Source organism: Chaetura pelagica, unplaced genomic scaffold, assembly GCF_000747805.2.
Source record: "Chaetura pelagica isolate M959 unplaced genomic scaffold, ChaPel_1.0 scaffold171, whole genome shotgun sequence".
NCBI classification, from domain to species: domain Eukaryota; kingdom Metazoa; phylum Chordata; class Aves; order Apodiformes; family Apodidae; genus Chaetura; species Chaetura pelagica.
This window is the reverse complement of record NW_009952066.1, coordinates 1,914,862-1,929,510: the sequence shown is the minus strand read 5'-3', so window position 1 is coordinate 1,929,510 and position 14,649 is coordinate 1,914,862. Positions and strand designations below refer to the sequence as shown.

At 37.4% G+C, this 14,649-nt stretch overlaps 1 protein-coding gene across 1 annotated transcript in view; it reads right to left on the bottom strand.

Moving 5' to 3' along the window:
* Positions 1-14,649, bottom strand: part of RALGAPA2 (Ral GTPase activating protein, alpha subunit 2 (catalytic)) — a 156,895-nt gene that overhangs the window by 91,329 nt on the left and 50,917 nt on the right. Inside the window, exons 4-10 of the mRNA XM_010005126.1 lie at positions 12,570-12,627; positions 9,494-9,537; positions 8,836-9,010; positions 8,195-8,310; positions 5,860-5,998; positions 4,166-4,365; positions 2,306-2,536 (exon numbers count right to left, since the gene is read on the bottom strand). Of these exons, the coding sequence (XP_010003428.1) occupies positions 2,306-2,536; positions 4,166-4,365; positions 5,860-5,998; positions 8,195-8,310; positions 8,836-9,010; positions 9,494-9,537; positions 12,570-12,627 (963 nt within the window). The remainder of the gene's footprint in view (positions 1-2,305; positions 2,537-4,165; positions 4,366-5,859; positions 5,999-8,194; positions 8,311-8,835; positions 9,011-9,493; positions 9,538-12,569; positions 12,628-14,649) is intronic.

Here is a 14,649-nt window from a genome sequence, read left to right as displayed (position 1 = left end):
AACAACCTGTGCATATATCTATGCCATTCACAACTCCATAACTCTTACTTCCAAATTACTTTCATATTGTACTTGTTTGGACAAAATCAAAGAGGTTTTTTTTGCTCCTTGCAAGCTCTCCAACTCAATGTGGATTCACCTCACAAGCCATTAATAGCCATAGAGGCCTGGTAGAATAAACTTTGCTACACTTTCTAGAGAAAATAACTTCAAATTACATCGGCAGTATGCAATGTAAAATGCTATTTCAGCAAATGTAGATAGATACAAGACAGTAAGCTGTGATAAGGATGACAGTGCCTGGCATTCCATCCTTTCTCCCTACAAAATTAATTTATTTTCAACATACTCCTAAATATCCATGTTTGGGAATCATCCTGTAAAGATACTATAGAGTGCCAAAATTAATAACTACCTCAAAACAGCTACCCTGAAAAACTGGACATTGTGCTCAGGTGGGGTTCTTATTCCATAAGCCACCTGGACCCTGTTGTCACAAGGACAGCACCTCATTCAGCAACCAGCCTGATAAACTGGACTCTATCCTTGAAGGGGGAGCCGTCCTTTGGCAGCCGGCGTGATAAATGGAACACTGTCCTTACTTGATAAGGAACAAGAGAAGCCCTTTGGAGACAGGGTGCCATCTTGCAAAAGGCCACTTTCCTGTTGAAGGACAGAGACCATGCATAATAAAGGTCATTGCTCAGTCAACACGGATGGGGCTGGAGGGCAGGGCCAAAGCGGCCACCTGGACCCCTGTGTCCCAACGACTCATTTCCAGAACATTCCCAAATCCAAGACTGAATCTGTGCCAAGTAGGCTGAACCTCACCCAGAGAGGTGGGGCCAGATGCCATAAAAGAGGCAGATTCAAAATGCTCAGGGTGCACACCCACCATGCAAGGACCACAACCTCCTTGATAACAATCCAGATAATCTCTGGATCCAAGGGTGGTGATATCTTTCCTGCTTTCTCTTTTTGTATCTCTCTGCTCAGTTTTTCCAGTTGTAACCTGTTGTTCTGAGAGTACAATTTTTACTGAGTTCTGTTGGTTATAACCTGTTGTTTTGAGTGATACTGTTGTATGTTTCCTTTTTACAAGCTTTATAATCTTACTCAATTTAAGTAATGTTTGTATAAGCCTCCTGGGTAATGCTCTTACTCTTAGAACGCCGCCCAGAGAATTCCAGAGGTTAATCTCACCGACTGGGTTGGTAAAAGAGATTATTTAAGAGAGGGGACTGACGGAAAGAGATTAATATACATTTTTCATAGTAAAAAATAAGTCCTTTTAACTATGAAGAGATCACCCAGTCTCCATGATTAAAAACTCTCTATATACATGCTTAGGGTCCAAAACTATAGCATTTCCTATACCTAGTTTAGCTGCAGAAACACTACAAAGGTGTCTTGCTCAGGTTGGTGGAAAATTTCGCATCACATTGTACACTTCTTTGACTTTATAGTCAGCAGGAGGTGCAACATACAACAATTTATTTCAATGGAAATTGAAGGGTTAGCAAAAGAAGATCCAATATGCCAGACAGCAAGTATGTGAAATTTCTGAAAATGTCTTCACAGCCACTGTCATTAAGGATGCAGAAACTGAAAAATCCAGAAGCCAACTGCTAGAACTCTAGAGAAACAACAGCTCATCAGAGGGATGAACGGGCACTGCACAGAATGCTTTGAAGAAAGGTGAAGAACTACCGTACGGGAAAAAAAAGTGTAGAGGAATACACAGTGAGATTTCTGGAAGGGAGAGATAAACACAAAACGGATCCAAATACAATTATTTCTTTCAGTTACTGGACACTGATCATAACAAAAAATGATAGAAGTACTGCATCCCGTTAGCCTTTGCTCCCTTCAAGACTGGTCTAGCTTTCCACACTCTGAACAAAGGCCAGGAGAGGGCAGCATGCCACAGCGGTTCCCAACGTGCACAAAAGAACTCCATGTCCCTGTGCCATCTGTCCCACTGGTGCCACACAAGATACTTCACCATAAAGCGTATGTGCTTGCTTAAATTATATCATAATACCAACAACAAATAAAGTGGCCCATTCAATTAAGACATGTTGATGTCTGGCATCAGCAGCAAGCTTCAGGTCCTATAAAAATGTCTTCATTTTATCATTAAAACTAGACCTAGTAAGGACTCCAAACTAAAAGGGTGCTGGTGTGATTATCATCACATTTGACATCTGACCAGCAGCCTTCACTGTGTTCTCTCTCATAACCTCGAAATTTCCTTTAAAAAAACAAAACAAAAACAAACCAGAAACTAAACATACACACTTACCTGTCGAAACACCTCATTAACAAAGTTAACATATCCTCGAGTGGACAGGAGGATCCTCTGCACCATCTCGTAGACAGTGCGGTGCTGCTCATCGACGCTGCAGAGGCTGGAGTTGCTGAGTCTTCTGTCAGACAAGGTGCTGCTGTTGGAATGGCTTCTCTCCTGTTCACTTGTGTAAGGCATACTGGTTTCCAGCTCTGCATTTTTGTCTTGGTTCACAACACCAACAGTCTACACAGAAGGAAATACATGCTCAGTTAAATAACTGAAGTAGCGTACATAAAAAAATCTGAAATGCTTACACAGAACTCAAGATACTAGTGCTCTTTTTCAACAACACACTGGAATCCTAGCAGTCAGGAAGTCTAATTTACAGTCTAATGCTTGATCCAAGAAAGAATGTGGTTTTATACACTGCATGACATACACGTCATATGCCCCCCCCAGCCCAAAACAGCTGACTGACTTGTATGCTCAGTAAGACAAAAAAGGAGGAGAGGTGCATGGGAGGAAGGCACAGACATGGTGGAGAAGAAGCTCCAAGTCCCTTCATTTTTGGAAAACAATGGACCACATCACTATACAAGGTTCATACTTTTGCACATTATTACTCCTGAAAATTCTTTAACAGGTTTTGTTCTGGCACCACACGTATTTTGCAGCATCTCAAACCATGTCCGGTTAACATGATCCAGCCAGGAGACAAAGGACTAAATAACTGCTTTTGAGCTACCAGAAAAAGAACCCAACTAACACTAACTCCAAGCATTGCCCAAACACACATCTGCTTTATGTTTACATCAACCAAGTGAGCAGGAACAGTGCAGCAATAACACCTCTACTGCTTTTCACCATGAACTTTTGTGGTGAGATTCAGCCACAGCAGCGAGGCACGGCGTACAGCCAGTGAACTTCAAAGCCACTAAGAAGTCAACGTTTGCCAAAAGCTGGCACACAGCTTCAGCTGAGTGATAACTTTTAACCACTTTCCATTTTGGGGGCAGCATTACCTTTATACAACCTAAATATTTACTTGGTGTCAGCTGTCTATAGATTTCAGTAAAATGAGGATAAAAAAAACCAAAACACAATAGGCTGTGTCTGTTGGAATGGCACTGCAGTTTATACAAGAAGTGGAATTTCCAATGAGATACAAAAGACAAATTTAAAAAAGCACTTTCAGAAGATAATCAACACTGGGCTGGTTCAGACCTTGAAACTTCCACAGTTAAGAAACTTCAAAAGCAATTGATATGAAAATATGCAGTTCTACTATAATGCTTAATGTATGCTTTCCACTGAATCCAGATTTGACACTGACACTTACCATTCAAGAGAACAATGTAAGTTGATATTGATGCTAAATTTTTAACAGGAAGTTAGAGAATCTCTTAAAAGAAAAAGCACTTATTTCTACAAAATTCATTGTGAAGTCCCTAATGCTAGAGAAGTCTCAACCAGCAATTGGAAAGTGAAATATTTTTCTAATATCTCATTGTAAACAGCTGCTATAATCAAGACAAAAACAAAGCAGCCTTTGAGGTTGCTGGGAAATGGTCCATGGCACAAACAAATTTGACAGTTTACAGATTAAATTCCAGAAGTCAAAACACAGTGCTGACGAAGTTAGTAAGGGAAACAGCTCTGAGAAAAAAAAAATAAAAATCTACTAAATTACTAAAGGTTTTCCCTTAGAGATACCCTCCTTCATCACAGAAAAAAAAATAAAAAAAAATAAATCAAGTACAGCATTTATTCACTTTAGGATCTAATTTCTTTTTACTTCAGTTGTCAGTGCACTGAGATCATTTGCAAGGGTAGCAGGTACATATGAAAAGAGAGGCAAACTTTAAAGCACACCTGAATAATTTTAGGGAGCATTTCTCCTCCATTTTTTGTATTCTGAACAGCAGTTAAATATTTCTTTTCAAGAAAGAAGGTAACGAGCCACTTAATAAAAACAACTCGAGCTGCCATGTATGGGATTTTTGTGCTATAGACATTTTCATTGTTTCTTGTTGCAGTAATGTACACTGGTCTTGGTCGTACATCAGGAATATCTGGTGAGATAAAAAGAGAACATAAAAAGAATCTTATGAAAGTGTAACTGCTTCCAGACTCTGGTTAACTGTGTTGATTGAACACATCACCAACATTTTCTCCATATGAAATAGGAGATGTAATGATTGAGAGCTTTTATTACATAAATGCTTATATTCAATAATAATGTTACTACTCCTAAAGAAAACAGAGAACACGAAAGCAGAGACCTTTCCTGAAGGTTATAATTTGTATTACACAGAACAAAGGAAAGCAAAATGGAAGGGCTGCAAAAAGATGGGCAAAATCGAAAACAAAAAACTACTTCTACTGACATGTAAGTTAATTTTACAAGTTTCACAGAGTTTTATTAACAAAGTACAGTGAGAAAGAAAAGGTGGGTGTGGAACTCTTGACAGTGCAAAGACAGGAAGAAAAAGGATACTTAGCACGTTGGAAATAAAATTTAACTCAGGTGCAAAGAGCACTGCACAAGATGAAATAAAAGAAAGAAAACACAGGGGAAGAGGTGGAAGATTGCCAAAGGGAAACAGGTTGGGTCATAATTTGTTCAGATGCTTAGATTTAAGGAAAAATCACTTCTACACAATTGGAAAACACAGAAGCCCTGAGCTCTAGCTGTCAGCAACACAGCTGAAGCACCCCTGGCGTGATTTTAGACACTAAATATGTAAAGAACAGGAGTTAAAAGAGGAGGGACGGGAAAGAGCTGCAATACATCAGGTGAGCATTAACACCACCAACTACATAATTCAGGCGAAAACTAGGCAAAATCTGAGTGTTTCTGAGACAACATGCTTTTAACTCTACAACTATAGAGGTACATCTCCATTTCCTTTCATTTGGTCCTTCATGATAGTTTTCTCTTCAAGGATACAATAAGTAAAATAGGAGTAACTAAGCTAGCTACTCCCTCACACTTGGGCAGCTTGCTGATTCTTTAGAAAACCAGACACAGAGCATGTTCTGTATTCATTACATAACACAGAATCACAGAATCTCAGGGGTTGGAAGAGACCTCGAAAGATCATCTAGTCCAACCCCCCTGCCAGAGCAGGATCACCTAGAGCACATCACACAGGAACTTGCCCAGGCAGGTTTTTAATGTCTCCAGAGGAGACTCCATAATCTCTCTGGGCAGCCTGTTCCAGTGCTCTGCCACTCTCACAGTAAACAAGTTTTTTCTAATATTTACATGGAACCTCCTACGCTCCAGTTTGCACTCACAGTTACAAGGACCTTGCTCACATAACATATATGCTATGTCAGTGGAAATGTCCTTAGGAAAGGACATTCAGGCCAGCCCTTATGCAGCAATGAGCAGCAGCAGCAGCAGCTTCCTGCGCTATCTCAGAAAATCAAAACGTGGGACAAGGGAGGAAAAATCTTCATTCAATAGAACTGTGCTGACATGCCAGCAGGTAATGGAGATGCTACTGAAAACAGGCACTGTTACTTCTTTTCCACCTAAAAGACAAAAATTCCCTACTTACCAAGAACAGGTTTGTAGAGGTTGGTTAGCTTTGTAAAAGATGGAAATACGTGAGGAAGATAGTATTTTCTAAACAAGGTAAAGAGAAACTTAAACCCAGTGTCTTGGTTCTCCTTGTTCTTCCACTCCAAGCTTGCAGCCTTTGTTATGGAGTTAAAGAGAAACAAACAAAATGCTTGAAGTTAATGTCTTACACTGACCATGATTTCACATCGAGTACAGAAGATAAACAATTACACTTTAAAAAGAGATTAATAAATTTGCACTGTCCCAAAAACTCTACAAATTGCAGTAAGAATATAAGATATTACCATGAAGGCTTTAGCACATGAAAGAAAGAAAGCTCATTGGAAGCCAGAGTATTTGTGCTCTTCTAATGCAGAGAAGCACAGAGAACGTCCTATCAATGTTTTTAACAAATTTGCTTCTCACCTGTGATTTTAGACAAAGTCACTGGAGGCTACACTTTTATCAAATATGTTTTGTCATCAGAAACATTCCCCATGCCCATGATTAATCCACTTGCACACACCTACTTCAGCTGCCAAGGAGGAGGTTGACATTCATGGCAGTTTTTAAAGGCATTCTGTCTTTGCATAGATCAACACCACAGAGTCATAGATGTACTTTCAAGTTACTCTTTACCAACAGTTTTTAATTACAAATCTTCAGGAAGGCTGTGCCAAATTTTAACAAAGAGCTGCTCTTTTCAGATTAGAACACCTTCAATTAGGAGTAAGCTGCACATAACCCACAGAGGTGTGTTTTCTTCATTTGTTTAAGAAAATCCAATACAATTTCAATTAAGAAAGGTGAAACTAGACATTTCTAAAATAAGGCACTTTTTCCACTGATGACTTAAATCCACCAGGATTTTAGTCTCTTACATAATTTTTCCTTGAGCACTAAAAGTGTTTATCTTTTGATATCTACTTTAAATTCAGGCTCACCTTTTTTCTTCCTTTTTTTTTTTTAAGCAACATCAAAAGACTACAGGATTCTTAATTATTTTTATTTTTTGCAACAAAAGCTCTTAGAAAAGCCTGTCAGCACTATATATAGCAGATGACAAATCCAATGAATCCATGATAATTCATGAAAGAAAAACTGACTTGTTTACCTCAGTCACATGAAATTTATTTATATTCTTTTGAATACATTTTCTTACTTAATCTGTACTAGACCTGCTTTCAAAACTCTAAAAACTGTGGAACTTGCAACGTCCTACTTTTGCGAGACACATGTAGAGCTTGGGAACAAGACTACTGAGGTTTTGTGTAATGTTATTTGTTATGTAAATAAACTGACTCATACTAAATTCTAACCAGTTCCGGATACAAGTTTTCTTGAAGGTGTAGCTTTGCTCTGTGTTCTGGCTCTGAGCAATCATTCTGCACTTGAACCAGATTACTTTAATCTTGCCTGTAGCAAGAAGGTTACTGCCCAGCTGTGCTCCTCTCTACTGAGCAACACAAATAAGTGAACGCTGATGAATCACAATGCAACTGGATTTATAGTGTAGTCGATCTTTTAGATCCCAAACACGTAACAGAGTATATAAAGAACAGTGAAAACAATTTTTTTAACTGAAGTGTTGTGAGAATCTGATATGTAAAACAGACTTGCTATGTAGGAAGTTGATCATTTCATACAGCCACTTTTCCAAAAAAAGCATTTATTCAAGATGACAAAACCCCTTCCAAATATCATTTTGGTCTTGCCTTTTGATATTAAAAAATGTATCTCAAACTATTTAGTTATCTTTTATCTTTTTTTTTTTAATACTGAGTTCTTTCATGTTCATTATCTATACAGCTTCCACTTCATTTAAAATGTTGCCTAACTTGCACTTTTTAAATATATAAATTATCTAAATTTCTTTTCTGTGCAGATTAAGCTGCACTACTTTTAAATTTTTTTTATTTACATGTTACTTGCACCCCATTAAAAAAAAAAATCTCAGAAGCCATCTCTCCTTTTTCATCTCTTTCTCCAGTGCTCCTTTATGTCTCCTCAGCTATGTATGTGTCCAGAGTGAAGCGTGTGTCCAGAATGTGTCCCTATATTAATTTACCCTAAACCAATCAAACACATGAAGTTCATATAACATTCATTAATTCTTATCACAAGTGTGAAAATCATCTTCTTTTCGTCAAAGATGGCAGACAGAAATACCTTTGGGATTATTTTCCTTTTAAAAACAAAAATAAGAAAGGGTAGAAGACAGCTTCCTTCTAGGGAAGAACCACTTCCATATAGATACAATGTAGACTTAATTTTCTACAACAATTCCATTGGTGCAAATTTGAACAGTTAAAAACATATGTGCTCCGCACCTGAATTACCATATATTTTAACAGTAGCTGAAGAAAATAGCAGGTTTGGTCTTCAGCAATTTTCTCTCCAGAGACAGCTGGCAAAAGTGGGGTTATTTCTTCTGGAAAAATCTTAGCTAAAATGAAAATACAAAGTTTTAAATGAAGGAAACTTGAAAATAGTTAGATAGGAGGTATTTTCTATGAAAATATTAATTTGAAAATTATTATTAATGCACTTTTAAGCTGTACTGAGTCAAAGTCCAGTAACTGCTTGAGGTTCCTCTGTTTCCCCTAGTCCTACCACATGTAATCAGGATGGCACTAGCCTCTGATTCCCTGCAGTTTGGAAGGGTTAACACAAGCAATTGCTACACATTAACCAATACACTGTAAACCTACTCACCTATTTTTTTTGCAGTAACATACAGCTGCATCTCACTTAGAAAAAAAAATAATAAACAAAACCCAACTGTTCTGAACTCAGAAGGACAAGATCAGAAGGCCACACCTGCAACAAATACAGTAGCTGGACAAATTCAGTACATCTCTTGAGTTATAAAGACAAAGAGTATCACCCATGTGGCATCTTCCCCCCAAGAAACTCTCCAGCTCCACCACGACCTCAGTGGAAGGGGGAGGCAACACATTCATTTACTCACCGTCTGGTGAATTAGGAGGACTAATGAGGTTATCTAGTGTACAGGGACCTCGTGAGGACATAATGGGTGGAAAGCCAGGCACAAGGCATGCAAATATTAATATCTGCTCCTCTGCACAGTTAGTCTGAAGCGCTTGAAGCCAGAGGAGAAACAGTCGGATTCCTTCACATCTTATCTACAAGAGGATGATTTTGTAGAAAAAGATACTGAAACAAATCTGTAAGTGCAGTAGTAACACAGTTAAACAGCTAAGAAAATGCAGGACAAGTACTTTCATCCCAGCTATGTGCTAGAGAGTCTTCCATCATACCAAGAGGAATCGCATTATTAATATAATCATGAGCAGAGAAGGCTGGGAGCAAACTATACCCAAGGCAGTGGCACTCCAAGGAGAAAGCATTAACACTGCAACTCCCATCAGAGGCTAAAAAAGTTTTAAGCGAAGTATTAAGAAAAATATATTGATACCTTCTCCAGGTAACTTACAAAGGTCATTAGAACAGCAAAATTACTGAAGAAGATAAAACATAATTTAAGAATAATAACATTTATTATTGAAAGGTGAATAAGTAACATTACAAAGCCTAACAATCTGAAAAATATGCTCCATAAGAATTAAAGTGAATATAAATATAAATACATCATCAAAGATAAATACCTTGAGAGAATTTCCAGTATGCAAAAGTTTCTTCAGAATTGACCCTGGATTCAAAAAATTAAATAGGCAAGTATCAGATACTAAGATGGTTACTTTCTACCAGAATTTTTAATTATTTTTTTTTAAATACTACAGAGAAGGCTAATTTAATGCCATTTACTATGTGGCTACTAAGCAGGTGTTTAAGAGAAAGAAAACTATGGAGTGAAGAAAACCCAAAGTGAATCTAATTACAATAATCATTAGTGTTATAAGTTTAAACACAATGTATCTTTACAGTGAGTTACTTTGGTTTTAGTCAGATGAGAATTCTCAAATTATTCTCATTAAAAATAAGTTACCTAGTGGAAGTTTTTACTTACTAGATTTGGAGAAATCGAGTCATCAAACTTATAGGATTAAAGCATTCAAATACACTAATATTGACAATAATGACAAGAAAAAGATGCTAGCAATCTATACTACAAATTGACATTAATGTCTATTAAAATTGCAAAATATTTTTTTTTTGGTTTTAGAAACACCAGGCTAACTGCCCTTAACTTCAAATGTCTGACCTAAAAAATCAGGGAGACATTATACATCAAATCCTTCAGGTAAAAAAATGGTTTTAATCCGATTCTGAGAAAAAAATACATCATGTAGCACTCAACTGTTATTCCTCCTGTATTTGTGAATTATGTATATTCCTTAAATGTGACTCTTCCCTGGAGATCTCACCATTTTACAGTATTAAATGGAAATTATTAATATAGATAAGAAATACATATTGATGTACACGAACATTAAGCAAAAAGCAAATCACAACATACAGCTTTAAATAACTGCACCACCAAATTTTGTAGCTTATTTATTGGACACAAAAAAATATCCAAATACGACAACTGAAGAGAAGCATATATATAAATAATACATTTGCTGTAAAACAACTGACTAAAACCAATTTGTTCTGGACTAATTTGGATGAAATGGCAGTAAAGTGGTCAAGCAGATGTCTCCTTTTATTTTTGTCAGTGCTAACTGGAAATGTGACAACAGCCCTTTCCTTGACCTTTAACTTCCCCTCATTATTTCTTCTGCAACAGCAAATTCATTGTTCTGATGAAAAACATGGCAGCTGATGAAATAGTGCTAGAAACCAAACAACAGAAAAGTACTACTGAGAAGAAATAAAACAACACCCCAGCCACCAAAGCAGTGTAAAATTTACTTTAACAAAACAAAATGCTGTGATCACTCTGGTAGCATTCGGAAGTAGAATCTTCAAAGTGGTGATGAATCAAAGATGTTTTAATTCAGAGGAAATTATGAAGTGATGCTACTTAACTGGATTATCTAGTGCTTTGACTATCAAAATAACTGTATTTCACCTTGCAATATTTCTATGCCCATTCGACTCTGGCTTTATTACATCTTTTCAAATGAGGAAAGGAATACATCTTGCTTTCTGGCTCCTGTACGTGACCACAAGGTGAAAATTTTTCCTATACATGCACCACAGACCACCAGGAATATTTAAATCATTAAAAAGTTAACTATCTTCAACTAAAGTCAACAACACACTTGTTTTTTCACCCATACCATTAATGTTCAAATCTACTTTTAAAATCTAGTTGAAAGATCTCTACAAACTAGATGAAAACTTCTAAAAAACTTAATAGTTGTTCAGAAAGATTAACCCTGCTTTTCTTATTTAGATTTACAAAGTTCACAAGTGAATACTCCAAGCCTGTTAGATATCTATTAACTTTATGCTTAAGATAAAACAACTCTAGTGTAGGAATTTACCAACTAAGTTGGTAAATTAATTTTGTTCTTTTTTAAATGCATACATTGTAATATGATCTTCAGCTCCATGCTTATGAAGCCTTCTTCTGCAGAACACCTGCCTCACAAAGCATGCAGAATGGACAGAAGACTACAGGGGGAAAAAAAAAGGAAAAAAAAAAAAGCAGAGCTTCACTAACTCCAAGACTTCTCTTCACTGGACTCCTACTGCTTCCCTTGCTCCAGAAGCCAAAATATGTGCAGTAAATACCTTAGGAGCAAGGGGAAACAACAGATACAGCTCTCACGTTTGACCAAGTGAATGCCACTCAGAGGTAGCTTGTGTCTGCCATGGCCAATGTCACATCCTAACGTGACACTTGGCTAATCCTCTGCTATATGAGAATCACTGAAAGACAGCTGGGGCTAAATGTGCAGAAATATCTTGTATTCATAATGCTGCTCAAAGGCCAGTAAAATGGTGGAGCACTCATTAAAAGAAATATTGATCAAAAAGAGGTACTAAAAAGCTTAGATCTAGATCCTCAGTCTCTTTCCTTCACTATCCCAGCTTTAAACCTGAAATCCCTCATTTATTTCCCAGTGTGACAACTGTTTCACAAATATTAATGAACAAAACTGCACAAAGAATACAGGAGTATCAGAGCAGAAATTAAGCTCCTGATCAATGCAGCAGTCCCATGGTCTGCGTTCAATTTAGCACCACCTGTGCTCAACTACCAATCACAGACCAAGTCTTACAGAATTTCCAGGAGGAGGCAAAGAGCAATATTTAGCACTACAGACTCCTATGGGCATCTCATTCATGATCGCTTGCAACACTCTATCAGAAGGCAAATTTGCAAAAGAGTCACAGATTCTACAAATCTCCTCAATCTTAATTTTTGGTGTTAGTCTGTGAATACAAAGGGGATTTAATTAGAAAAAGGTGATTTGGTTTATAACCCCCATCATCTTGATAGCTTCCAGTACATGAAAAAGAACAAAGGGAGGAAGATCCAGGTAAATCCAAGAATACAAAAATGTAAAGAGCATTCATGCAAAATAAAAACAAACCAGGCAACCAAAACCACACAAAACAAGGAACACATAGAGCTGTCACAGTAGGTAAAAAGATTTTTCCATATGCTTTGAGAATTTTCAATTGCAAGTCTCATTTTGTATGTACTTTTTGTGTGGGCAACACTAAGGGATTTTATGGTTAACAGGACTTGCAGAACCACGGAAGTGACTACAAAAAACATTTATTTTATTTGTACTAGAATGTTTTTAAACCATTCCTTCTTACCTATACTGCGAAAATGCCATCGATAAAAAATCCTCTCGGGTAGTAGCTGCAATATTTTCTGCAGGAAACAAAACTAAACAGTCAAATTTTCCATAATAAACTGGCTCATTCAGAGGATACAGAGAAACTAATACACAAAACATAAATGAAATGGTAATATATACATAGAGAACATAATAGAATACAAATAGCTATCATAGTAAGGACTCCTGCCCATTACCTCACTCTCTTGTTATGGAGAATGACACTTGGAATGGTACAGAATAAATACCGTGACACTGCCATGAACCACTTTCCCTCTCCCACTGTCCTGCAAAACCCTCATACTCCAGACTATAAACTGATTTCTGATGAGGAAGTTACAGATTTCTAAGCAGCTCACTTTGGGTTACATTTTTCTGAAGTGTCTGGTAATGACTACTGTTAGGTTGATACAGTCCAGATTTTGAGCTCCTGTGGCTTAGGTCTGTCTTTTCATCAACTAATGGGGTCTGATCTCCCTTCTACAGCAGAGATGAACAGCGGTGCAGTTATTTTACTGTGAGATGATCTACCTGTGCTTTCAGCCGCTGAGTGAAACCGAGCCAAATTACACAAAGCCAGACTAATTTAATTCACAGCACATGCAGTTAGTAAAGCACTTACGTGAAATAATATGTAGTGGCTTGCCTCTGTAGTTTTGGACTGATCCTAACAGAGGCAGATCAAACAAAGAAAGAGGCTGTGGTCAAACACATTCCCCCTTAGTTTTGTTAAACTACAGGGCACCAACAAAGCAAAGCAATTTAAGTGTATGCTTAAGTGCTTTTCTGAATGGAGTCTTACAATCTTAGTTGCAAAGAACATTTGAGGCTACTAAAGGTTTTTTCTTCTTAGTTTAGTGGATGCTATTAAATGATCTGGACAAATATAAACTATTTGGGAGTCTCACTTGGGAAAATATGGCTTTTAAAAGGACTTTAAGTTAACAGGGTCCAAGACACCTTTTTTGTTTGTTTTTCCTCTTTTTAAAAGTTTAGCAGTGTAGTCTAGGACTCAGCAAGTAGAGATTATGAGCACTAAAGGAGAACAACTAACTTACTGCTGCTCAGCCTCCCACAAAAAGTGAGCAAACAAATATGGTTTAACAGATATCACAGAAAATGTCTGAATCCTACTACTTCTCAGCTACTGAAATATGAAATTAAGGAGATCTATGTAAATGGAAAACCATTTTAAACACCTACTTTTGGAACTAAAATTAAATTAAACAATGTTATGAATTACTAACAGTCAGAGTTCCTTGTAATTATCAAAGTAACTGGAACAAACTTCTGGACAAAAAAGCACCATTAAGTTTTCAGAAATACTACATGCAGGATGCAAAATGGATGACAAGTCACTTAAGCAACGGTGACCCATTTGTTGGTCTTTTGCACATAAAAGCTCACAAGAAGAAATAAAACATCACAGCCAAGAAAGCAAGAATTGGCAATTTAGGCAATCCTCCATAGCCGGCCAACACATGAATCATTATTGCTGTTAAAAACAGTGTGCTCAAGAGATGAAATAAGATGGACCTTGTTTATTTTTTACAACAAAGTGCTTCAGTAATTATATACAACACTCAAAATAGAGTCTTTTTGAAAATGGAACATTCCTTTCTCCATGGCAGAAGATGGAAGTCACGACTTAGGGAGCTAGACCTCAGGTCACGCAGACAGACTGGTCTTCCTGCACATCTTTACCATAGCACATGCTCCCCAAATAACATTTAGCATTTCTAAAAGTTTACCTAGAATAAGAATACAAATTGGGCACGCCCTTCTATGTTCCTGCTGTATTTTGTTCCAGTGTTGCACCCGCAGCTCCCTCCCCAGGACCCCGTGGCAGCAGGGACTGAAGGAGCGGGAGGCTGGTGGGCAGAGGTCTAGCTCCCCATCCATGGGCAGGAGGAATGTGCTTGGAATGAAGGATCTGACTGGCTAAAAATGAGGCCATGATTCACACTGGGCTTTACCTGTTGGTTAAGGACCACGTTTCTGCCAATCAGATTGCAGGATCCACAGACAAAGAATTATCATTATAATCTAAATATTAA